General features: G+C 42.0%; 1 protein-coding gene across 3 annotated transcripts in view; it reads left to right on the forward strand.

The window, feature by feature from the left end:
* Positions 1 to 89: 89 nt before the first annotated feature.
* Positions 90 to 26188, forward strand: part of OSTF1 (osteoclast stimulating factor 1) — a 63920-nt gene continuing 37821 nt past the window's right edge. For 2 of the 3 annotated variants that reach the window (XM_058445731.1, XM_058445732.1), the window contains exon 1: positions 90 to 340. In XM_058445731.1, coding sequence (XP_058301714.1) covers positions 298 to 340 — 43 coding nt within the window. In that variant the 5' untranslated portion in view covers positions 90 to 297. The remainder of the gene's footprint in view (positions 341 to 26188) is intronic. The other variant, XM_032164317.2, reaches the window with a different exon arrangement.

Consider the following 26188-nt stretch of genomic DNA (forward strand, 5'->3'; position numbering starts at 1 on the left):
GCTGCGGCGAAGCTGCCAGCCCGGGAGCCAATTAGCGCTCGGCTAGGCGGGGTCCACTTCCTCGTCGGCCCGGCGCGCGCTCTGGACTGCTCCGGCGGCCGTGAGGCGGGGCGGGGCACTCGGCTTAGCAGCTCTGCCTGCGTCCGCTCTTCCCGCAGCCAGGGGTGGGCGCCGGTCCTGGGAGGCGCACGGTTGTAAGCCAGACAAAAAGAAACTGGGGTGCCCGGAGTGCCAGGTGGCGGGCAAGCGGTGGGCTTTTCGGCGGGGTCTTTAGGATTTGCAGCTCCAGGACGCGAGATGTCGAAGCCGCCACCCAAACCAGTCAAACCAGGTGAGGGAGGTAAGGTAGGCGCTCGCCGGGTCCTGCGACCGCCGCGGTGCCGGCGCCTCCTCTGCCGCTCGGCAGGGAGGACCCAGCGCGCACCCGGCCCCGAGCCTGGCTTCCGAGATCGGCCCCACCGGGACGGGCGCTCTTAGTTTTGCGTTCGCTGTTACGGAGGAGGGATCGATTTTGATAGCAAGAGGATTTCGAGGATTTAAAAATGTATATATTTTTAAAGGGGAGTAGACCTCACTTTTGCTACGTTGTCATTCGCTGAAACTTTCAGAGGGTGTGATGGCAGCGTCCCATGGAAGTTTTCCGGAAAGACAGGGCCATTGATCTCCCTTTAAAAAATGTCTTGAAATGATCTTTAGCCACTTCCTCTTTTCTCAGTGTTTGTCACTGTCAAGTTAGGGTTCCTGAGCGGCCAGAGCGAACGGGAAGTGCAATGCCTGCAGGGTGGGGTGGGCGAGCGAGCCTCCCTCGGGACTTAAGCTAGGAGCAGCGTTTGAAATTGACCTCCGGATCTTGGGAAGAGCGTTTAGAAAAAAACCCGGTACTCGCGCTCCTGGTGGAAAGAATCTAGGATGCGGCAGTAATCTCAGCTGTTGCTATTCGGAAGTGTCATTTTATCATCTCCTTTGCCTTCGCTCTCCCAAAGAGGTTGGCGTGCTAAACCAGAGAGGGCTGAGATTACTAAATTCCTAAAAGCAGTTTTCTGGGCGGATTGTCCTTGTTGATTTTTGCTCTGTTCTTAGAATATTTTCTGTGATATGCAGAAATAAGATAATTGTAAAAGAAACTGACGTATTTTAATTAAAAGTTGTAACATACTCTTCCGCGCATTCACTTGGGTAGGTAATTAGAAAGGACTGACGTATTTCAATACTTTAACAACTCTTACGTGCATTTATTTGGGTAGGTAATTAAGGGAAATACAGGAAATGGAAGATAAATGGCTCCGATGTATTCTTGGGTTTTTTCTTCCCATCGTGTAATTTCGGTATAGCGAAATACTGAAATTTAATCCATTTACATCAAATTTTGAAGTAATTTTCATTGCAAGAGATAAGAGTTTCAGTGATTACTTTTTTCCTTGATTTTCCTAAACTCTATAGCTTTCATACTTATCTAGTTTTCTTTCTTTGCGTTTCTGCAGTTGGAGTATGAAGTCCCTTTATTTGATAATCACGTACATACGTATGTGGAATAGTCCTTCACTGAGGACTGACATCTTGTTGGGCTGATTGTGAAGGAAGTTGCTGAGACTGGCTCTGCCCTGAGCAAAGATGGGGCACAGCTAGAGTTGGATTCTGCATTGTATTAGATGTGGAATCTGATGAGAAATTTCCATTTTAAGTGCATATGTATGAGGTAGCTTTCTAAACTCAGGTGCAAATCAGGACCTGAAGTATCTAACAGTGCAGAGTTGTTCTTTGATAGTTAAACAATATTTTATTTATTTTTTCTGATCACCTGCTGCCTGTTGAAATACGTTAAAGAATGCCCTTTTTAAAAATCTCTTCAGGCATATTAAATGCTGTCTATATTGCAAATGGAGGGACATTGACAGGTGTGTGTGTGTGTGTGTGTACACAGTAGTGTATACTTGTGGGTTCATTCACACTTGGGGGTTTAAGGGTCATCCTGTTACTAATTGTGGATACATTCCCAGGAACCTCCTTTCTCCTTCACATCAGAAAGCTTATGGTTAAACATGACGGGTATTTAGAGGGAACTTTGCATTTTATTTTATTTTAATTTGTTTTATCTGGTCCTTGATTCAGGATAAAGGGAATTTTGAATCAACATTAATTTATAAATGAGATCCAGACACAAAGTTACCATAGAAATGGGTTTGCCAGTTTAGTAATTTACAGTGAGAAACATTACTGCCAATCAGACTTGAAACTTTGTGTGGACCAGCTTAGCTGAAAAAAAAAAAAAAGCGATGGCCAGGAGCAGTGGGCCATGCCTGTAATCCTAGCACTTTATGAGGCTAAAGTGGGAGGATTGCTTGAGGCTAGGGGTTTGAGACTAGCCTGGGCAACATAGCAAGACCCTGTCTCAACAGAGTACAAAAAACAAAAACAGAAATGTCCTATCATAGTACTGTCCCACATTTACTGTGTGTTAGGCAATGGTATAGTCACTTCTACATGTGTTAACGCATTTGCTGTTCTCAACAATCTTATGAGATCAGTATCATTATATTGTTCCTGTTGTACAGATGGGGAAATAAAGATGCCCAGAAATGTTATTTAACTTGTCTAAAGTCAACAGTTAGAGTGGGGGATGTAGCAGGCAGGATTAAAACCCAGGTAGTCTGGCTTTGAAATCTGCACTCTTTTTTTATTTTTATTTTTTGAGACAAACTCTCGCTCTGTTGCCCAGGCTGGAGTGCAGTGGCATGATCTCGGCTCACTGCAACCTCCACCTCTCGGGATCAAGCAGTTCTCTGCCTCAGCCTCCCGAGCAGCTGGGATTACAGGCAGCCCGCCACCATGCCCGGCTAATTTTTTTTTGTGTGTGTTTTTAGTAGAGACGGGATCCAGGCTGGTCTTGGGCTCCTGACCTTGTGATCCACCCTCCTCGGCCTCCCAAAGTGTGGGATCACTGCGCCTGGCCTAAGTCTGCACTCTTAACCATTTGCTGTTCTGCCTTAAGTCATAGTGCTCCATTCACATTGGTGGTCAAATGTGTATTTTAGAGCTGGTGGTCAGGAAGTCGAAAGGGAGGGGCCTCTGGTCTACAGACTTTCTTGTCACAAATGCACATAAAGGTCACCCCCTGGTTGGTACAGCAAGGAGAGTGGTGTGGAGCTTTACTTTCTTGTCCTGCAGGCAAGCTACATGGATAAAAATCTCCAAAGACAGCATGGGATTGGGGGCTTTGCGGTTGTATTTAATTTTTTGGTTTATTTAAACCCTACCTCATTCCAAAAGGGCTTCTAAAAATACACATGATCTGAGAGAGAGGAAAAAGTAAAGATAGCATGGTCATCTAGAGGAAGGGAAGAATAATAAGATGAAACAAGAGGAAAAGCTAGCTTACAGACAGACCTCCATGTGTAGTAAGGTCACTGTAGATTTGGCTCTCAGCTGCAAGCAGAGAGAAAAATCTCAAGATTCATAGTGCTCATAAAATTAAAATGTGTCACTTGCTCTGAAAAGTAGTTATTTTAATGGCATTGAGATCTGAGACAGATTTTCCTGTGGGTTCTTTTAAAGTATTGGAGTGGCCTGGATATCTCTAGCAGAAATACAAGACAGAACATCCTAGCCATGTTTCTTATAGCTTCTTTCAGAGCAAGATTTGGGCAAAACAGCATGGCTCAATTCAGTAGACAATACTAAAAGGAAAGGAGCTAGGTGAGTAACAACAAAGGACTTGCTGGAAGATATTAAAAACAAGGGACATTAAGCTATAATGCAGGCTAATAGCATCTTTCCGGCTCATCAGCACATCCCCAACAGGGGGACCGTTTGTGGAAGGAGGCTGCCCAGGGAAGTCCTGGGCAGATGCTAGTGGGAGACCCTGGCCATTTTTGTACCATCTGGAGGATAGATCAGGGTTACCTTGTTTGGGTTTTTGGCCATATCCAGAATTCATTTGCTAAACAAACGTTTCTTAATAAATGTAGCTCATATTTTAGGCCCTGTGCTAGACACTGGGGTTCCAAGGAACAATAAGGTGTCATTCATGAGGGTCCTGAGTCTAATGGGGAAGACGTATGTATCTACAGATATTACCTAGAGTATCCCATATTTACAAGTGGATGGCTGATCTCATTCATTTTGTTTTTTTTAAAAAAGCATGTAAGTAAAAATATAATTTTTTTGTTTTTAGAAAATTTGGAAAAAGGTAAAGATAAACAATAAATATATAACTAAAATATAGAAATCATCCCTGTTATCTACTGATAATCACTATTTACATTTGGTTGAATATTCTTTCAGGTTTCTTTCTTCTTCACATCCATTTCATTTCAAAAAAGAAAATAAAAGCAATTATCCTCAGAACAGTGTCTCAGCTTCCATTTGAAATGTCTTGCTGTTGGTTGGCATGTTTCCGAAAGGCTGTATGGTATTGCCTGCATTCTGCTTGAAAAATCAATTCTGTCGCAGTTTGACCATTCCTTGCTGATTTTGTTTCTATAGAATCACTTTTGGCCATACAAGGTCTGTCACTGACACTTTCTCCCTTAACTGTTACCTGTGCCACCATGGTACTCTACTAAGATGTGTTGCAATTTCGTGGTCTTCAGCTCATTCTTTATGGTACCCTCTTTCTTTCTTTTTCTGTCTCTCTTTCTTTTTTTCTGGAGATGGGATTTTGCTATGTTGACCAGGCTGGTCTTGCTCTCCTGTGCTCAAGCAGTCTTCCTACCTGAGCTTCCAGAGTATCTGGAAATATAGGTGCTCACCACCAAACCTGGCTGGGACCCTCCTTTCCTTTTTCTGAATGAGTACAACCTCTTAGTTTTACACATATAGCATTTATGTTGTTTTCAGCTACTCTCAGAAGCCTTGCAGTTCAATTAGCGTGAATCTATCTGGCTTGTTAGAGTGTAGAAGTGTAGAAAACAGAACTTTTGTTCTCATAAAATCTTTTAAAAAATATTTTATTCTGAGAGTAAGAATGGGCCAAAGGATACTGAATGAGATTTGGGCTGTAGAATCATCTCATTCTAAGCAGGTTTGGTAACTCTCTATTGTAGTTGGAAACCTGATGTCTGACCTTGGCCATTTTTTCCAAATGGCTTATTGATTTTGGTGGTGAAAGTAAAGCATAAATATTTCATGTGCCTTGTGAAAATAAATTCATGGAACTTTGAAGAAGCAAATGTCAGTGTTTCAGGTTCTTTTGTTATTCAGAGTAAAAATATCATAAAACTTAAAAGACACCACACACATGCTGCTTAAATAACATTTTTGAGAGAAAAAGGTTTTTATCTAAAATGAACTTAATTTTTGTATTTTTTACCCCAACAAAGGAATTAATCAAAAGTGAGGTGAAATATGCATGTGAATAGTCTTCTTTTATAAACTTGATACTTTTTATACCTGTTGGCAGACTAAAGCCTGAGAAACATCTTGAAAATTTCATAATGATGATGATGATGGGAATGGTTAACATATATTTGGCCACATATGTCAGGCACTGCACCCAGCACGTATATGCTCTGTCTTCTTTAATTATTCTGACTTTCCTATCAGGTGGGTGGGTCCTCATATCCCTGTTTTATGGATGAAGTAGTACTTAATGAGGTCAAGTAAACTATCTAAGATCTCAAAGCTAGTGAGTGGTTGGTGTGACCTGGAAGTGGAACAGAAGCTTTAATTGAGTCCATGCATATGAGCAGAGAAACCTGCCAGAGATGTTATTGGGTTGGACCTGCTTTTGTTGGACAGTCATTTTATTAGCTTATGCAGTTGTATTATTGGTATTTGGTTTGTGTAACTGCCCTCTTTCAATGGATCCATATTAGAGCATTCAACTATGCACTTTTTGAGAGTGGAACAGTCTTTTATTTCTTTGTAACTGCACAGCCACTAAATCATTTATGAATGACAGATAATGTAAAACGCTTTGATACAAAAACAAAGGTGGGTTTTTTTTTTTTTTGTCTGAAAGAAGGTGGGGGTGGACTCAGAGACTGGAACTGGGCTTTTCTTGTAGCTTTACTACAAAGTAGCAAAGGCTGGAGGTTATGTGCTTCTGATAAGCACTCCTCCCTTCTGGAAATACTGGGGTCCCCTCCTTTGGCGTTTCAGCATTCCAACAATTTGACTTACATGACTAGTGCAGTGAGATTTTCTAATACACACCTTATACCTCAGGACATAACAGAACCCATTGCCAAAGTTGTCCTCACTTGCTTAATGGACAGGGAAAGACTACATTTAAAAAAAAAAATACAGGGACACCTTTCAGTGGGCTGATATGAGTGAGGTGTCAAGATTCTCTATCAAATTAAAGGAGTTTCAGAAAAATGTACAGGCCAGGCACAGTGGTTCACACCTGTAATCCTGGCACTTTGGGAGGCCCAGGCAGGCAGATTGCTTGAGCCTAGGAGTTTGAGACCAGCCTGGGCAACATGGTGAAACCTTTTCTCTAAAACAAATACGAAAAAAATTAGCTGGGCTTGGTGTTGCGTGTTTGTAGTCCCAGCTACTCAGGAGACTGAGGTGGGAGGATCACTTGAGCCTGGGAGGCCAAGATCGTGCCACTGCACTCCAGCCTGGGTGACAGAGCGAGACCCTGTCTCAAACAAACAAACAATACAACACAAATATTAGAACCAGGAGAACTTCCTGGTTCTTTTAAGTAACTACATAGTATTCTGCTGAGCTCATTTAACCAGACCCTAATTAACATACTTCTGGATTGTTTTCAATCTTTTTTTATAACAAATAGTCTCCCAATAGTATTGTTGTTGCTTACACATGTAAATCCACAGGATAAAGTCCTGGCAGTGGGATTTGTTGTTTCAGAGGGTAAGTGCACTGCTGTTTTCATAGAAATTTCCAAATCGCTTTTCAAAGAGGTCATACCAGTTTACTTCCCTACCAAAAATGTATGAGCATGTCTTAAACAGAGAAATCTCAGTGCTTGTGATAGGAGATGTCATCAAAGTGTGATCAGAGGGCTGGGAAGCAAAGGGCAAGGAGCTTGAGGCAGCTGAGAAGATGTCACGGAAGAGGAGTAATCTAAGCAGAGTTCCGAATGCTGAGTGAGAGTTTGCTGGGCAGCAAAGGGGGAAAAGTCATTTGATTCAGGCAGAAATGAAATAATGCATCCTCCTATCCACATCTGTCTAACTAAGTAAGGGCTAAGCTTCTTTCAGAGAAGTCAAGGAAATTTGGTATGTGCACGAACTGTGAAACAGATAATTTTCTCTGAATAAAGAGAAGGCCATTTACCCAGTGTAACAGTTTTTGAAAAATGGTATTGCTCCACACAGAAAGCAAGAATTTAAATGCACACGTCAGCCCTCTTCACAGATTGCTTATCTGTTTCTCAGAGTGTTAACAGTTGCTGTAGGTGTTTAGTTTAGGGCAATGAGTTAAAGAGATTTAGCAACTGCAAATCAATTAAACAAGTTACTGGTGTGACTGCTGTGGCCCCCTCCCTTTTTTTTTTTTTTGAGACGGAGTCTCGCTCTTTTGCCCAGGCTGGAGTGCAGTGGTGTGATTTCGGCTCACTGCAACCTCCGCCTCCCGGGTTCACGCCATTCTCCTGCCTCAGCCTCCCGAGTAGCTGGGACTACAGGTGCCTACCACCACGCCTGGCTAATTTTTAGTATTTTTAGTAGAGTTAGGGTTTCACCGTGTTAGCCAGGATGGTCTCGATCTCCTGACCTCGTGATCCACCCGCCTCGGCCTCCCAAAGTGCTGGGATTACAGGCATGAGCCACCACGCCGGCCATGCCCCCTCGTTTTTATTCTTCCAGTCATTTACCACTTTATGTCTGCATCTGTAGGATTTTTAGAAAGCCACAAGGCAAATTTCTCAGCTTACATTTGGGATTAGAGTTGGGGGATGGTTTTATATTTATGCATTTTGATTGGCGTGGAATTTTAAAACTCTTTAGCATCCCTTATAATTTAATAAGCTATTTTGGTTTTATATTCTTGGGACCGAAGAATGCATCTAATGTGGATCTTTTCTGCTGGGTGCTCCCAATTTCCAGGGAGCCTGAGGGCAATTTGAATTCAAATTAAGGGAGACCCTCTAACCAACTCAGTTTATACTCATGCTAGAGGGACTGTCTCAGGCCCCTTACAAGGATCTCTCTGGCATCCCTGCACTCCAGGAATTTTGCTTGGTTCTGAGAAACTCATGGATTCTATTTTAGGATTCCCGGCTTCCCAGCCAGGACTTGCTCCCATGAGACAAAGAAATGACTACAACCTGGAGGTTATCTTGGAATGTCTGTGTGTCTTCGAGGAACCTCCTGACCAAATCCATATTTGGGGAGAAGATGTTTCCAAACTTTAGCTCGCTGAGTGTTGGTTAGAGGGGGTTGGCTGAAAGAAGCCCCTCTAGGTTTTAGACACAGTTGGCAGGTATCTCAGACTCCAGAAGATTTGGAGGATCTTGGAGTCTCATCCTTGAAAACCAAACTCTTATGCTTATGTCCGAAATGTTGACTACCCAGGTTCACAAGACTTTCTGGCTAGCATGTATTATTTCATTGCTTTTTTGGGCTTATTGTTTTGATGAGTCAGTGCTCAGATTTATCTGATGCTAGCCCTGGGAGGACTTCATCTGAAGGTATTCCTACTGGTTTTTCAGGCAAGGAAAGTGTCCATGAAACATTGCAACAGAAACCATTCCTGCCAAAGTTAATATTCTGAATGGTGTGCCAAACTTAAAATTGTTTTCGGCCATATTTTTCTTTGGGGGAATAAATCATTCTCTTTGATCTCTCTGCATTCAGGTCATCCAAGCAACTGCTCACTAGAACCTGGGCCTATCTGAAGCTGGAAATGTGAGGTAGGAGTCACTGCTATAGTGATTGCCTGCTTCCACTTTCAGGGAACCCTTCCCATCTGACAGGGCTTCTGGTCCTTGCCTAAGGCCTTTGCACTCTTGAAAACCTATTCTGTATCTAAATATTGGGGCTCTAACATGTAAACCAAAAATAAAACTCTAAGCTCTCCAACCAATGGAATGGACCCCTCCCCTCAGCCAGATTTAACCTGAAAAGCTAGTTCAGACCATGATAAACTGAGTTATAATCAACTTTACATTTTCCAAACATCAAGTCTTCAGTGTCTTGATGGCCATTCATGAACAACCACATTTTTTGAGGATCTCATTGGAATCTGTGCATATAAAGCCCCAGACATATTTAGGTCTCCAGAGTTGATATTACTGAGTTATAATCAACTTTACATTTTCCAAACATAAAAGTCTAATGGGGGTTGGACATGCTTCATTATGAGTGGGATGAACTTCTGGCCCTCCTGCCATCCCCCCCACCCCTTTTTTAAAGCAACAGCTCCATTAGCACCAATTTTGTAGTTAACTTGCTAGGCGACCTTTATAAGTCACTAGACTACTTTATGCCTCAGTTTCTTTTGTTTCTTTTTCTTTTTTTTTTCTCTTTGAGGCAAGGGTCTGGCTCTGTTGCCCAGGCTGGAGTGTGGTATGATGATCTTGGACTTACTGCAACTTCTGCTTCCTGGGCTCAAGCGATCCTCCCACCTCAGCCTTCCCAGGAGTTAGGACTGCAGGTGTGCATCGCCATGCCTGGCTAATTTTTGTATTTTTTGTAGACACAGAGTTTTACCATGTTGCCCAGGCCAGTTTCTTCATCTCATGCTAAATCTGATTTGAAATCTTCTTCATGGCCTCATACTGGCCTCTCAAATAATTTCTAATGTTTCTGACTAATTTCATCTCGTGCTCCTTCTCCTAGACTCCTGGGTCATTTTTGATGATCCCCTTCCCAACTCCCAGCTACTCAGTGCTCAGCAGCATGTGGATAGAAACATATGGAGGAATAAACATACCAAGCAAAGGCTTTTCATAAGTCCAGATTTCCATGAGAAACAACAGAGATGGGAAAGGATAGGATGAGGATTAGGAAGGGGGCATAATGTATTAATAATTAGGCCTGATCTGATTCACATAGGCTCTTGCTACATAGGGCAGAATTTTTTTTTCTTTTCTTGTAGCTGTCTAGAGAAAGAGAACACTGGGGTCTTCCTGCAGGAATATGTCTAGGGCTTTATATGCACAGATTCCAAGGAGACCCTTGCAAAATCTGGTTGTTCATGAATGGCCATCCAGATACTGAAGACTTTTATATTTGGAAAATGTAAAGTTGGTTATAACTCAGTAACATCAACTCTGTAGACCCAAGATGTGAAAATACTACGTATTCTACTAGATTTTAGAAATTCTCTGTGCAAAATATCATTCAGGATCCTCTTGTCTCCTCTCATCTTATTTTTTCCCATCACTTTTGGAGGTGATAGTTTTAAGCCATAGATTTAAATTAAGACCTTGCTTTACAGAAATCATTGTATTTGATTCCAGAGAGGAGGGTTTTCAGTGCGTATCTCTAGAAGAGGGAGGACTAATCTACTAAGAGAATGATTCTCTCCCTGACCATCACTCTGCCAGTTATACTGGCAGAAACCGGTTTTTCTTTTTTATTTTCTTATTTATTTTAGAGACAGCGTTTCGCTCTTGTTGCCCAAGCTGGAGTGCAATGGCATGATCTTGGCTCACTGCAACCTCCACCTCCTGGGTTCAAGTGATTCTCCTGCCTCAGCCTCCCGAGTAGCTGGGATTACAGGCACGCACCACCATGCCCAGCTAATATTTTGTATTTATAGTAGAAATGGGATTTCATCATGTTGGCCAGGCTGGTCTCGAACTACTGATCTTAGGTGATCCACCTGCCTCGGCCTCCCAAAGTGCTGGGATTACAGAGGTAAAGAAAATAACATTTATATATTTAAAGAGATTCTGATAAATGGCTTTTTTTTTTTTTTTTAAATTAAGAAAAGGTTTTGTTATGCCGCCAAGGCTGGAGTGCATGGCTCACTGCATTCTCAACCTCCTGGGCTCAAGTGACCCTCCCGCCTCAGCTTCCTGAGTAGCTAGGACTACAGGCATGTGCTGCCAAGCCCAACCATTTAAAACATTTTTTGTACAGATGGGGTCCCACAGTGTTGCCCAGGCTAGTCTGATGGGGTCTCCATAGTGGGACCTCCTGGGCTCAAACCATCTTCCCACGTGGGCTTCCCAAAGTGTTGGGATTAGGCTGGGTGCGCTGGCTCACGCCTGTAATCCCAGCACTTTGGGAGATTGAGGCAGGTGGATCACCTTAGGTCAGGAGTTCGAGACCAGTCTGGCCAACATAGTGAAACCCCGTCTCTACTAAAAATACAAATAATTAGCCGGGTGTGGTGATGAGCGCCTGTAATCCCAGCTACTCGGGTGGCTGAGGCAGGCGAATCGCTTGAACCCGGGAGGTGGAGGTTGCAGTGAGTTGAGATAGTGCCATTGCACTCCAGCCTGGGCAATAGTGTGAGACTCTATTTAAAAAAAAAAAAAAAAAGTGTTGGGATTACCGGCATGACCCACTACATCTGGCCAAAATGGCAATTTTAAGGACATAGAATTATACTTATGGGAATAAATTTTGTTGCTATGGCTTTAGAATTCAAACAAAAATCATTCTATTCATAGTTGAAAATTATTATAGTGCTCAAGTGTTAGTTTTCCACTAAGTATCTTAAAACCAGAGGTAAAGAACTACAATTTGTTAGGACAGATAGCAAGAGATAGCAGGTTACTTCTGCATGTAGACAGTGGGTATAGAAGGAGAGCAAATTCCTAGTGATTATTCTGAAAGCCTACAATTTAAATGACCACTGCATATTGGTGGCAAGCCACTGCCCCAGAGAGCACTGATTTTTCCTTCTTCTGTCTCTGTGAGCAGAGGTTATTCTCACTGCCACGCCATCCACATCTTAAACAGTAAATAGTTCTGCAGGCTCAAGGGCTTGGGAGGGAACCAGGGCATTCCTAGAAGTTTAAGAAAAAATTCCATGGTCTCCATTTCCTCCCTCCTTGTCCATGTGCCCATGTTCATAAAAAGATAAAATGATCTTCTGGGCATCTATCAGTGAAAAAGAGTTTTTTTAAAAAAAAGTCTCTGAGGCCAGGTGCAGTGGCTCACCCCTGTAATCCCAACAGTTTGGGAGGCCGAAGCAGATGGATCACTTGAGGTCAGGAGTTTGAGACCAGCCTGACCAACATGGCGAAACCCTGTCTCTACTAAAAATACAAAAATTAGCCGGGCCGTGGTGGCGCATGTCTGTAATCCCAGCTACTCGAGAGGCTAAGGGAGGAGAATCTCTTGAACGTGGGAGGCGGAGGTTGCAGTGAGCTGATATCAGGCCACTCTACTCCAGCTTGGGCAACAGAGCGAGACTCCTCTCAAAAAAAAAAAAACAACCAAAAAAAAAAAAAACCAAAAAAAACCTCTGAGCAGCTGCAGCCTCAGGAGTAGGTGTGACCCCAGGGCCTTGGCGTGGCTGAAGGTAAGAATATGACCATAGAAGTATTGTCACAACTCTCCCCCACCTTCCAGGAGAAAGGGGGATTTTGGCAAGAATGGTCCTGTAATTTACCGTATTTTAATTACAGCCCCAGAAACCACAGCTTTTCACTTCCTGGCCTTCCCGTTCTCTGGGGAAATCCTAAAGGACTCCATTCTCTTGTGCTTCCCTTCCTCCACCCCTAATTTGAGCTGGCAGTCACTTGGACTCCTTCGGTCTTACCAGATCCTCCTGACTTCTGCCTAGCCCCTCCTTCCCATAAACAATCTCAACTCTCAGGACTGGGCCAAGCTGGAGAAAGGGCTCACCACCTGGTCTGTCTAGGAGGAGCCCTGGAGTGGAGTGGTAGGTCAGGGCATCAGGTCAGACATTTCCAGGTCACCAGGCAAGCCACTTTTATGATAGGAATGTGGCTCTTAGGAACACAACACCAACCTTTTGAAGGAGCACTGCTGTGACTTGACAGAGGATGCAATTAGGGAAACAATTTTCAGTTTAAAGGCTGTTGTCTTAGTGAGTAGATGATCTTGGAAGAAACATGCTTTGGACAGCTTGTTAGTTTCTCATAGATGACCTTTCTGAATTCGTTTTCCGCTTTTTGGGTCTGTTAGAATTTGAGATATGGACTTTTGTGGAGGCTCTTGTATGTGCTACATAAGAACATTTGAATCCTTCTGTTTTCTGAACAAAGAGGGGCTCCGTTTTCAAAGATATTGATAATCCTTTGCACTTTACTTTTTCTTCTTGTGTTTTATAATCTTTCATCTGTGTCCAAAGTTTGTATTATTTTACCAGAGTTCTAATATTAGCTAGAAATAGTAAAATACCCTCAGCTACAAACTTGGCCCCTGTGTATCTGTTGGGTCAGCTTTGATTGAGCTCTTAGCTTAAGTTCAGTTTTGTCCCTAGTGATTCCCATTTTGTATTCTTAGATGCTGTGTATATCCTGGTCTCTATATCAGGTCTGAAAGAGGTTGCGCTGTAAATAAAGGGCACATTTATATTATCATGTTGTCTTGCTAGCATGTGTCTTTATAGAGGGCCAAGACTAAGACCATTTTTAAAATTTTTTAAATTATTATTTTCTTTAGAGACGGCTTCTTGCCCTGTCACCTAGGCTGGAAGGGCAGTGGCACAATTATAGCTCAGTGGAGCCTCCTGGGCTCAAGCTGTCCTCCTGCCTCAGCTTCCCGTGGCGCACATTACTGTAGGCGCGTGTTACTTCCCAGCTAATTTTTTATTTATTTTTGTTTTTTGTAGAGATGGGGTCTTGCTCTGTTGCCCAGGCTGATCCTGAACTCCTGGCCTCAAGTGATCCTCCCACCTTGGCCTCCCAAAGTGCTGGGATTACAAGTGTGAGCCACCACACCCAGCCAGTGAGAACATTTTTATAATTTCATCTCTAAACAGTGGATGCACACATTGATAGGTGAAATGCTCTGGCCTGGTGTTTTTCACACTGTGAGTGGTGAATTAGTAAAGTCAGTATAATTAGTCATGACTAGCGTCTTGAAGAAAAGAAAATAGAATACGAACAAAAAATATCAGAGTGAATCACTCAAAGTAAGGATAAGAAATTTTTATAGGACCTTTTTTACGTTTTATGAGTGTGCATATCCTGATATGAAATATATTTCTTCCTATGGATCTCAAAAAAGTTTGAAAACCTCTAGCATCCGCTCATGCCCCAGTTTAATCTCTCGCCATCTTTTACCCCAGGCTTCAGGCATGTTGATTGACTGGACATTCTTAGACCCCCGCTTCCTGAACCCCAGACCCTGCTCTTTATTCTGGGGCTGCCTGACCCTGCCCCCTTTTGCGTGGGTAACTACTGTTTTTTTTTTTTTTTTTGAGACGGAGTCTCGCTCTTTTGCCCAGGCCGGACTGCAGTGGCGCTATCTCGGCTCTCTGCAAGCTCCGCCTCCCGGGTTCACACCATTCTCCTGCCTCAGCCTCCCGAGTAGCTGGGACTACAGGCGCCCGCCACTGCGCCCGGCTAATTTTTTGTATTTTTAGTTGAGACGGGGTTTTACCGTGTTAGTCAGGATGGTCTTGATCTCCTGACCTCGTGATCCACCCGCCTCGGCCTCCCAAAGTGCTGGGATTACAGGCATGAGCCACCACGCCCGGTGTTTGTTTTTTAAAATGAAAAAAAAAATTTTTTTTTAATTGTTTGTTTTTTAAAATTTTTTCTACCCCTGTGGCATCACAATGGATAACTACTTTTATCTCCAAAATTAAAGTAGATGTCACCTCCCACAATAGCCTGCACTGATCATGAAAGCCTTCTCACTGTGTTAGTTTAAGTGTCCCTATGTTCTCAGTTTTGTGGGTGTATTACACATGGCAATTTTTTTTTCATGGTGAAGTCAGGAAGAGAAAGCAGATAAAGGAGGACTCATATTAGTAAATACATTGCTGATAAATCAAACACAAGTAGGCCAGATTAAAGCTCATGCTTATAATCCCAGCACTTTGAGAGGCCCTGGTGGGCTGATTGCTTCAGGCCAGGTGTTTAAGACCAGCCCATGCGACATAATGATACTCTATCCCTACAAAAAGTAGAAAGAAAAATTAGCTGGGTGTGGTGGCACGTGCCTGTGGTCCCAGCTACCCAGGAGGTTTAGGAGTTCAAGATTACAGCAAGCTATGACTGCGTCACTGTACTATAGCCTGGGCAACAGAGTAAGACCCTGTCACCAAATAAATAATAAATATATAAAATAAAATGCAGGTACCTTGTAAGTTATTCTTCAAAAGGGCATTAAAAGAGAACATATTTTCCTGATTGTGTATGGAATACCTATTCATTGTAGACAATTTAGAAAATAAGAAAACGAATATGACTCATAGTTCTATCACTCAGAGATAAGTTAGCATTTTGATGTTGTTTCTTTCCAGTTTTTCTTCTATGCAGATTTTTGTACATAGCTGATTGCATATATAATATTACCACCAGCCTTTTTTACATAACAACAAAAGATAAGTATATACCCCAAAAACTAAATTTTAAGGGACACAATAAACTCTTATGTTTAATTATGGTAATTCCCTCTCTTGCTAGAGTGCTGGAGTGCCGGAGTGCCAGGCTGTAGTGCAGTAGCACAATCTTGACTCACTGCAGCTTCCACTGTCTGGGTTCAAGAGATTCTGTCACATCAGCCTCCCAAGTGGCTGGGACCCACAGATGTACACCACCACACCCAGCTAATTTTTAAAAATTATTTGTAGACAAGGTCTTGCTGTGTTGCCCAGGCTGGTCTCAAATTCTTGGGCTCAAGCAATCTTCCTGCCTCAGCCTCCCAAAATGCTGAGATTACAGGTGTGAGCTTTGTTTGCTTAAAACAAGCATTATGGGCTGGGTGTTGTGGCTCATGCCTGTAATCCCACACTTTGGGAGGCCGAGGTGGGTAGATCGCTTGAACTCAGGAGTTCAAGGGCAGCCTGTTGCAACATGGTGAAATCCCGTCTCTACTAAAAATCCAAAAAAAACCAAAAAAAAGTAGCCCAGCCCCAGTGTGGTGGCACAAGCTTGTAGTCTCAGCTGCTTGGGAGACTGAGGTGGGATGATTGCCCGAGCCTGGGAAGTCAAGGCTGCAGTGAGCTATGATTGTGGCATTGCACTCCAGCCAGGGCGACTTGAGTGAGACCCTGTCTCAAACAAAAAAAGCATTATGGCCAGGTGCAGTGGCTCACACCTGTAATCCCAGTGCTTTGGAAGGACAAGGCAAGAGGATTGCTTGAAGCTAGGAGTTCAAGACCAGCCTGGGTAACAGCAAGACCCCGTCTCTACAAAAAAATTTTTAAAAAGCTAGCCGGGCATGGTGGCTGTAATCCCAGCACTTTGGGAAGCTGAGACAAGAGGATCACTTGAGCCCAGGAGTTTGAGATTATAGAGAGCTATGATAGAACCACTACACTCCAGCCTGGGTGACAGAGTGAGACCCTGTCCCTAAAAGTAAAAACAAACAAAAAAAGCATTAGAATATCTCTTGCTGGGATATCATATGTGATAAATTTTCTAATATACAGGGTGAGGATTTCGATAATGCTGTCTTGCCAGTAAAGAGAAACACAGGAGTAAGTCCCAGAATAATGTAAAAAGGTATAGTAATTAATAGTAGCTAACATTTATGGGCACATACAACACATCAGGAACTGCACTCAGTATTTCACACATGGTATTTGTTTAGTGTCATTCAGTTCCTGGGTGCCAGAATTAAAAGCCCGGTATTCAGAGCATGGGTTCTGGAGACAGAGGGGCCTGAGTTTAAGGCTCTTTGCTGCCACTCCCTAATTGTGTGGACCTGGACTAGTTACTTACCCTCTCTAACCTCAGTTTCCCCAGCTATAAAATAGGGTTAATAAAACATTTACATCACAAGATTGTTTTGAGGATTAAATAAATTGCTGTGAGTTAGTACTTTACATGGTGTCTGGCCCATGGTAAGTGTTCCAGAAATGTGAGTTTAGAAGGATAATTTAGTTTTGGATTAAAGATTTTGATGTTAGGGAATTTTCTGTCTTTAATCTTGCATATATGTAATCATTTGTCCAACCAGTCATTTCATATGGGAGGAAGTCGTGACCCAGATTGGTTTTGGGGTTGGGGAGAAGCAGATTAGGAGCTGCAGATCTTCGTGCTGTGGCCCAGTGCTCTGTTTGTCTGACTTGTTACTTGCAGAAAAAGAGGACTACAAGGTAGAAGTCTAAAAACATCATCTATAAAGAGCCGAATAGTAAATATTTTAGGCTTCGTAGGCCGCATGTCGCTCTTTTGCAGCTACTCAACTCTGCCATGGTATAATGTGAAAGCAGCCACAGACAAAAAACAAATGAATGCTGTGCTCCAATAAATCTTTATTCATGGACACTGCATTTGAATTTCAGATCATTTTCATGTGTCTTGAAATACTATTTTTCATTTTTCTGTCATCTGTTTAAACATGTAAAACCATTCTTAGCTTAAAGGTCATACAAAAACAAGCATTGCTTTCGTGGATGAGCCTTTGGACTGATCTTGCCTTTTGCGGAGGTGGCATGACCAGGGTGACTTTTTTTTTTTTAATTCCAAGGACAGAGATCATTTTCTTCCATTTTTCCCAAGGTCTCTTCAAACTGACATTGGAAGCAGTTTGTCCTGAGATGAAGGGCTTTTAGGAACTGTTGCTTTCTTTCTCTATTTTTTACCCAGTGAAGACAGTTGGCAAAGAGCTTGTCAGTTGAAATTTCAAACCCCGCTCTCTGGGATTTTTATGTTATATGGTGGAGGCTAAATAAAATTAACCAGTAGGTATGGTCCCTCAAGATGTAAAACTAAACCAAGTTTGCTGAAAGGCACTGAAAAGTATAAGCAAAGAAAAAATGGATTAGAAAGGCACACTGTTAATAAACAGAACCCTCTTGTCAGAAAACACACAGGCCACTGTTTTTAAAGAGTCCTCTATTCCTGCAGCTGAAATCAAGACATGTTTCAAATTCTTTAGGTTTTTTCTATTTCTTTTTTGGATTGGATAGGGGAAATGGTGGGAAGAGGTGGTGTTAGAGAGAGGAGGGATGGAAATGTCATGTTCAGAGTTGTTGCTATTAGTTTTTTCTTTAAAGGTATATGTGTGCAAACAGAATTAATTGAACTTGATTTAATTAATCCAAGAGTATAAGTAGGCAGGAAGAAACTTATTCATTACATTGGAAACTATTGGACATTGTTATGCTCACAGTATGACTTTCTTTCCAAGGATTATAGCCTCTCTTTTTATTTTCAAGAGCAGTGGGCTTTTAGGCTGGGCTCAGTGGCTCATGCCTGTAATCCCAGCACTTTGAGAGGCTGAGGCAGGCAGATCACCTGAAGTCAGCAGTTCAAGATCAGCCTGGCCAACATGGTGAAACTCCATCTCTACTAAAAATACATAAATTAGCTGGGCATGGTGGCGGGCGCCTGTAATCCCAGCTACTCAGGAGGCTGAGGCAGGAGGATTGCTTGAACCTGGAAGGTGGAGGTTGCGGTGAGCCGAGATCGTGCCATTGCACTCCAGCTTGGGCAACAAGAGTGAAATTCCATCTCAAAAAAAAAAAAAAAAGAAAAAAAGAAAAGAAAAAAAAAGCAGTGGGTGCTGGGGGCAGTGGCTCATGCCCGTAATCCTAGCACTTTGGGAGGCCGGGGTGGGCGGATCACAAGGTCAAGAGATCGAGACCATCCTGGCCAACATGGTGAAACCCCGTCTCTACTGAAAATACAAAAATTAGCTGGGTGTGGTGGTGGGTGCCTGTAATCCCAGCTACTTGGGAGGCTGAGGTAGGAGAATCACTTGAACCTAGGAGGCGGAGGTTGCAGTGAGCCCAGATTACGCTACTGCACTCCAGCCTGGCCACAGAGCAAGACTCCGTCTCGAAAAAAAGAAAAAGAAAAAGAAAAAAAAAAGCAGTGGGCTTTTGTGGAATGATGCCAATAGAGATCTGGGCCAGGAGGCCTGTTCTGAGCTAATCACCTCATTTATGGGTGTTGGAATCCACAAATCCAGAGGTTGAGGGGGAGCCTGTGTTGGCCCAACAGAGTACAGCTGTTTTCTATCACCCCAAGAATAAAAAACGATGGCCTTAACTCTTGGATACCATCCCACGGACTCCTCCTGTTTTGTTTTTCAACAGAAAACATCCTGTTTCATCATGCATGTTTAATAGAATAATTCAAATATGCCTCATAGAAATAATTAATACTTTTTCTTACCCCGAGAGTAGCCAGAGATGATGACACTATTTTTTCATACCCACAGGGTATAAATTAAGAAGATTAACGCTCCCTGCATGTTCTTAGACAGATGTGAGAAAGATACATGTATATAGTAAAGTATTATTTTTCATGATTCTGTCTTGATCAAATAATTATCTTCTTTCATTTTGAGAGCTCTAAGATTGCTTGTAATTATCTGCTTTTGGGAGAAATGGGAGAATATTGTTTTTTATATGCTTGCTGAAATCCACAAAGTAGGAAAATATTCTTTATAGAGTCCTGTAACAATTCCTAATTTCATCAGATTGTCTGGAGCAATGGCTCCCAAACATTTTTTGACCTTGAACTTCAGTAAGATATGTAACCCAGAACATAAAAATACACACACACGTGACCAGAGGGGAACACGGAAGTTCGCTTTAGACTGAAATTTCTTCCAAAATCTACCATTAAGCTTTGGATAACCGGCCAAATGGTGGAATGCCTACTTTATTTGGCACACCAAGACTTCTGCTTGAGCAAGGATTATAGATTGCATCGGTAACACTCATACCTAATCACTTTAGCAGCATCAGTATTGCAAACAAGGCATGACATATGGATTTACTGTTACCTTAATATTCACTTTGAAGTTTGGGCCTGGTGGCTCATACCTGTAATCCCTACACTTCGGGAGGCCGAGGTGCGAGGATTACTTGAAACCACGAGTTTGAGATCAGCCTGGGCAACATGACTCCTGTCTCTACAAAAAATTAGCTGGGTGTGGTGGTGCATACCTGTAATCCCAGCTACTTAGGAGGCTGAGACAGGAGGATCTCTTGAGCCTAAGAGGTCGAAGCTGCAGTGAGCTATGATTGCACCACTGCACTCCAACCTGGGTGACAGAGCGAGACACTGTCTCTCGAAAAAAAAAAAATGAAAAAGAAAAGAAAAAATTTGCTTTGAAAACAACTAAGTTCTCTAAATGTAACTTATTTACAATATGTGCTTTATGTATTGGTCTGATTTGCCTTTTGTGGAGGTGGCATGACCAGGGTAACTTTTTTATTTTTTAATTCCCAGGACTGAAATCATTTTCTTCCATTTTTCCCCAAGAAAATTTTCAGTATTAATATATTGAAATTCTTTTTTTTTTTTTTTTTTTTTTTTTTGAGATGGAGTCTCGCTCTGTCGCCCAGGCTGGAGTGCAGTGGTGCGATCTCGGCTCACTGCAAGCTCCGCCTCCCAGGCTCACGCCATTCTCCTGCGTCAGCCTCCTGAGTAGCTGGGACTACAGGAGCCCGCCACGACACCCGGCTAATTTTTTTGTATTTTTTAATAGAGACGGGGTTTCACCATGTTAGCCAGGATGGTCTTGATCTCCTGACCTCGTGATCCACCTGCCTCGGCCTCCCAAAGTGCTGGGATTACAGGCATGAGCCACCACACCTGGCTAATATATTGAAATTCTTTCAGTTAGTTGAATGTATAAATGATTATTCATTGTTGGAGGAGTAAATTATTGTAATAATTAATGATGGTAATGAGTCTGAATTTTAAGTATGAAAATTATTATATAAAGAGTAAAAATTACAGGCATAGATTGAGAATTAACGTTGAGAGAGTATGAATGCTAGTAATTTTGGGGAATCCATTGTGTTCTTTGTGGGATTACTTTCAGCGACATTATATCATCATCATTCAGCAAATCTTCAGGCCCGGGAGATGAAGAGGTTAAGTCTTGACCTCAGTTGGTTCCTATCAGGGAGGAAGGATAGCTTACTAATGTGCTGGCAGCATCACTTCCGGCAGTAGTGACTCTGGCAGAGCTAGCGCAAAAACATCTTGCTTTTTCTACAGACCTCATTATAGAAAGAGGATTTGTTTAGTTTTACAAAAGTCCCATCAGGCTGCAGTTAACAGTACCAAGGAATTACTGTTTCTGCCCTTTTATATCAAACTTTTAAAGTGAGCCTACCGGAATTTTAGTAATGAGTGTAATTTTAATTATTTTTTTCGGATAAAATTTCAGGTTTATTCTTTTTTTTTTTTTTTTTTGGGTGAGATGGAGTCTCACTCTCTTGCCCAGGCTAGAGTGCAGTCTTGGCTCACTGCAGCCTCCACCTCCCGGGTTCAAGAGATTCTCCTGCCTCAGCCTCCCAAGTAGCTGGGATTACAGGTGCCTGCCACCACGCCCGGCTAGTTTTTGTATTTTTAGTAGAGATGGGATTTCACCGTGTTGGCCAGCTGTTCTCCAACTCCTGATCTCAAGTGGTCTGCCTTCCTCCACCTCCCAAAGTGCTGGGATTACAGGCATGAGCCATCATGCCTGGCCAGGTTTCAGGTTTATTCTTGTATCCCAGTAGTTCATTCTGTTAAAGCCACATTTGGCTTTGGCAAATATTAATTTTAGCATTTGGTCATTAGGCATTAGGCCAAAAAATGTGTATTTGGTAAATTTATTAATTAAATATCCATCTACCTATCCATTCCCAATAAAACAAAATTTCACAAAACCGTAATTTCTTCTATTATGTATAGTGTACACTGGTCTTTCTGACCCATTTAATTTTCTTAAAGTCAACTAAGTTAGTTTCTCAATCTACTAATAGGTCATGACCTTCAGTTTAAAAGTGTTGAGGTGACTCACTGTGTTCTGGGATTAGTGAAACAGTGAAGAGAGGTTATTTTTGTATGCAATATTTTTGTCCTACAGAAGATAACCGGAAGGAATTTCTAGTTGTGTTCCACTCCCAAAAATGCAACTTAAGGTCTCAAGGCATGTTAAGACTAGTAAAAATGAATTAATGCTACCACTAAACAATTTTGTATGGTGGCTGTACTAGTTTACGCTCCCACTAGCAGTATCTGAGAATTCTATTTGTTCTATAATGCTTAGCAATGCTGGTATTGTTTTTAAATTAATGGACTATTTTTTTTAGAGCACTTGTAGTTTTACACCAAAATTGAGTGGAAGGTACAGAGATTTCTCATATACCCCTGCTGCCACACATGTGTAGCCCCTCCATTATCAACATCCCCCACCAGATATAGCATTCTTAAAAAGATATTTGTTAGAATTGATGAATCTTCATTGATGCATCAATGCATCATCATCATCCAGAATCCATAGTTTACGTTAGAGTTTGCTCTTGTTGATGTGGTTTCCATGGGTTTGGACAAATGCGTAATGGCAGTGATGCTCTAATAAACCATCAGAGTATCATACAGAGTAGTTTCACTGCCCTAAACATCCACTGTACGCTGCCTTTTCAACTGTACCTCCCCCAACCCTTGGCAACCACTGATCTTTTTACTGTTTCCATAGTTTTGCCTTTTCCAGAATGTCATATAGTTGGAATCGTATAGTACATAGCCTTTTCATGTTGACTTTTCACTTAGTAATATGCATTTTAGTTTCCTCCATGTCTTTTCATGGCCTGATAGCTCATTTCTCTTTAGTGCTGAATAATTTCCCATTGTCTGAATACACCACAGTTGATTTATCCCATTGTCAGTATTTTTCACTTTAGCCATCAGAGTGAGTATGTAGTAGTTATCATAGCCATTGTAAGTGAGGCCCATCTAAGTGTCTCATGCTTCTTAACATTCTTAAAAAGACATAAGTGAAATAGTCTATCTATTACAGATGGCCAGGGGCTGATACTTTAAATAGTCATTCCTCTTGCTGTTTATCGTATGTCTGTCTCTTATAGTGAGCAGTTTCTTTTTTTTTTTTTTCAGACAAGGTTGCACTCTGTCATCCAGGCTGGAGTGCAGTGGTGCAATCATTGCTCACCGCAGCCTTGACCTCCTGGGCTCAAGTAGTCCTCCCACTTTAGCCTCCTGAATAGCTGGGACTATGGGTGTGTACCAACCGCCACCACACCTGGCTAATTTTTAAATTTTTTTGTAGAGCTGGGGTCTCATTGTGTTGCCTATGCTGGTCTTGAACTCTTGAGCTCAAGCAGTCCTCCACTTTGACCTCCCAAAATGCTGGGATTACGGGTGTGAACCACTGTGCCCGGCCCCAATCCCTTTTTAATGATATCTGAGTGGCTTTCTTCAGAGGCTTCTCCAGTTCTTCACCAACAGGGAATAAAATAGGTTAGAAATTCTTTCCTCAAATTTGTAAGCCCCAACCCCTTCTAAGTGCTGTTTCAGGGCCTCAAAAATGAGCTGACACATACTCTGTTTGCATAACTTAGAGCAGAAGTTTCACCTAGTTACCCTTTGCCTGTAGAATATCCTGTTGCAGAACCCTTCTCTCTGCCTTTGCCATGCCTCTACCACTATGGACAGGGATTCGTTTATGGAAGCCTAGGGTCAAATACAGTGTTTGGCTGATGACTAGTGGACTCACCCTTCTCTTCAGGGACTGGGTGGGGTTGGACAGAACAGAGAAGGGTGGGACTGGCAAGGTGAGGAACCAGTGAAGTGAGCCAGCAGGTGCACCACTGCTGCTGCTGTAATGGGAGTTTGCTGATCTTGCTTACGTGAAGAGACCAGCCCTGCATAGATCCTTAGTGCTAATACGTAATCGTTCATGCAAGGTTCACCTAAAGCTTCAGACAAAAGATTGGGCCTCTTTTTAACCTTAATTCAGTTGAATTCCAGGGTAATTTCAGGTTATTTATATAGTCTTCTGAGCTCCACTTTTCCTCTTTGTTATATGTCACTAGACTTTGATGAGAAAATGATCAAGCTTGAGGGAGCCTGAGGAAAGTATCTAACTTAGCCTCCATGCATATACAAGAACCAGTAAATTTGGAATTGATCACTGCTTCCTCTTGGTGATTTATTAAGATGTTTACTGCTTTTTTTTTTTTTTTTTTGAGGCGGAGTTTCTCCCTATTGCCCAGGTTGGAGCACAATGGTGTGATCTCGGCTTAATACAACCTCCGCCTCCCGGGTTTAAGCGATTCTCCTGCCTCAGCCTCCTGAGTAGCTGGGATTACAGACGCATGCCACCATGCCCAGCTAATTTTTTGTATCTTTAGTAGAGACGGGGTTTCACCATGTTAGCCAGGCTGGTCTCGAACTCCTGACCTTGTGATCTGCCCACCTCGGCCTGGCTGGGATTACAGGCATGAGCCACCGCGCCCAGCCTACTGCCTTTTTTTTTTAAAGATGTTTGCAGGGAAGATAATACAGAAACACAGAGTACTCTAATTTCTTCCCCTCGATACTCTGTAAACGTATAGACCTGTAGAACATTGCTCAAAATTGAAATAAATATGATGTAAAATGATCAATGAATTCAGTATTATTATTGTTTTCTTGAGAAGGATAATATCCAGGGTTGTTAAACAGCAATCATAAAAGTCATCTGTGTTTCTTCTTTATGCATTTTTTTCATATTCTGAGGCTATTTCTGTTGCCTTCTTTCATTTCCACTTGACTCAATTTTGAGGACGGAATAAATTAATCTCAGAAATTTTATAATGTATGGATGAAAACGGACAAGAGGCTAATGTCCCAACATTAAGCAATAAATAAGGTTGTGTATGTAAAAGTGTTTTCTACAACAGATAGAAATTTGCATAATAGCCTAAGGAGTTGCCTGCTGTTCACTGTTTAGTATAAATCAAAATGCAAATAAATCTCCCACTTTCAGTTGTGAACATTTTAAGTAAGATGATCATGAAAGATACAATTACAAAAATCAGTGGTTTAGTCACACTCCACATATTTGTTTTCAGGTTCTGTAATTTTTGTTGAATTTCACCTAAACCCATTTAGTTCGCATGGGATCTTGTTTCCAAAATTAACCATAACACATCTCATTGCTGTCTTCCCTCAAAGGAACAAGAAAGTTCTGTCGTTATTGATTTTGGTCACAAGTGGACTGCTTCCTTGTATAACTTCTCTTTGGAAAGTTTGAAGTAATCAAGATAACTAATCTCTGCTCTCAGAGAGACAATCTAGTCAGCAGAAAATACTGTATTTCTCCTGGCAGCTCCTCCTTCCGCTTGGTGTTTCCTTTGTTCAGTCTATATGAGTGAAAAACAAACTCCAGACCCAAAAAAGTTCCTACTTTTGTGTGTGCCTATTAAGCTCCTCCTAGTAGAGCAGGAGAGATGTGGCCCTGGAATTCTGATGGTGAAAAGAGTGTTTTCTTGTAACAGGGATCTGAGCTACTCTTCTATATTAAGATGTTTAGAAGGAGCATGATTCCTCCTCCCAATCCCAAATCACACTGTTACTGTTTTCATTGATTGTAAAGGTAATACACACTTGGCATAATGAATGTAAACAATAAATGTCAAGTAGAATATGATGCCCCCACAATTGGTGCTCTCATTCAATGGCTGTGTGTGTTTTGTTGACATAAACAGGATGGTACTTGCCTACTGTTCTAAACCTGTTTTTTTGTGTGTAGATTATTTTCTATGTCAGTGTCTGTGGTTCTGTCTGCAGCATTCTTCTTTTCTTTTCTGTCTCTCTTTTTTTTTTTTTTTGATACAGAGTCTTGCACGCCCAAGCTGGAGTGCAGTGATGCAATCTTGGCTCACTGCAACCTCCGCTTTCTGGGTTCAAGCCATCCTCCCACCTCAGCCTCCCCAGTAACTGGTACTACAAGTGCATGTCACCATGCCCGGCTAATTTTTTGTATTTCTTGTAGAGATGGGGTTTTGCTATGTTGTCCAGGCTAGGCAACCCTTTTTGTTAATTGACAAGTAAAAATTGTATACATTTATGGTGTACAATATGATGTTTTGATATGCATACATTGTGGAATGACTAAATCAAGCTAATTAACATGTGTTACCTTACATTATATTTTTGTGGTGAGAACACTTCAAATCTACTCTCAGCATTTTCAAGCACGTAATACATTGTTATTAACTGTAGTCACCATGATGTACAATAGATCTCTTGAACTTGTTCCTGCTGTCTAACAGAAATTTGTGTTCTTTAACCAGCATCCCCCCAAGTCTCCCTGCCCGCCAGCCTCTGGCAACCACCATATTACTGTCTGTTTCTATGAGTTCAACATTTTTAGATCCCACATATATGAGTGAAATCATGCAGTTTTTGTCTCTCCATGCCTGGCTAATTCACAAA

Source organism: Hylobates moloch, unplaced genomic scaffold (assembly GCF_009828535.3).
Source record: "Hylobates moloch isolate HMO894 unplaced genomic scaffold, HMol_V3 SCAFFOLD_10, whole genome shotgun sequence".
Lineage (NCBI taxonomy): Eukaryota > Metazoa > Chordata > Mammalia > Primates > Hylobatidae > Hylobates > Hylobates moloch.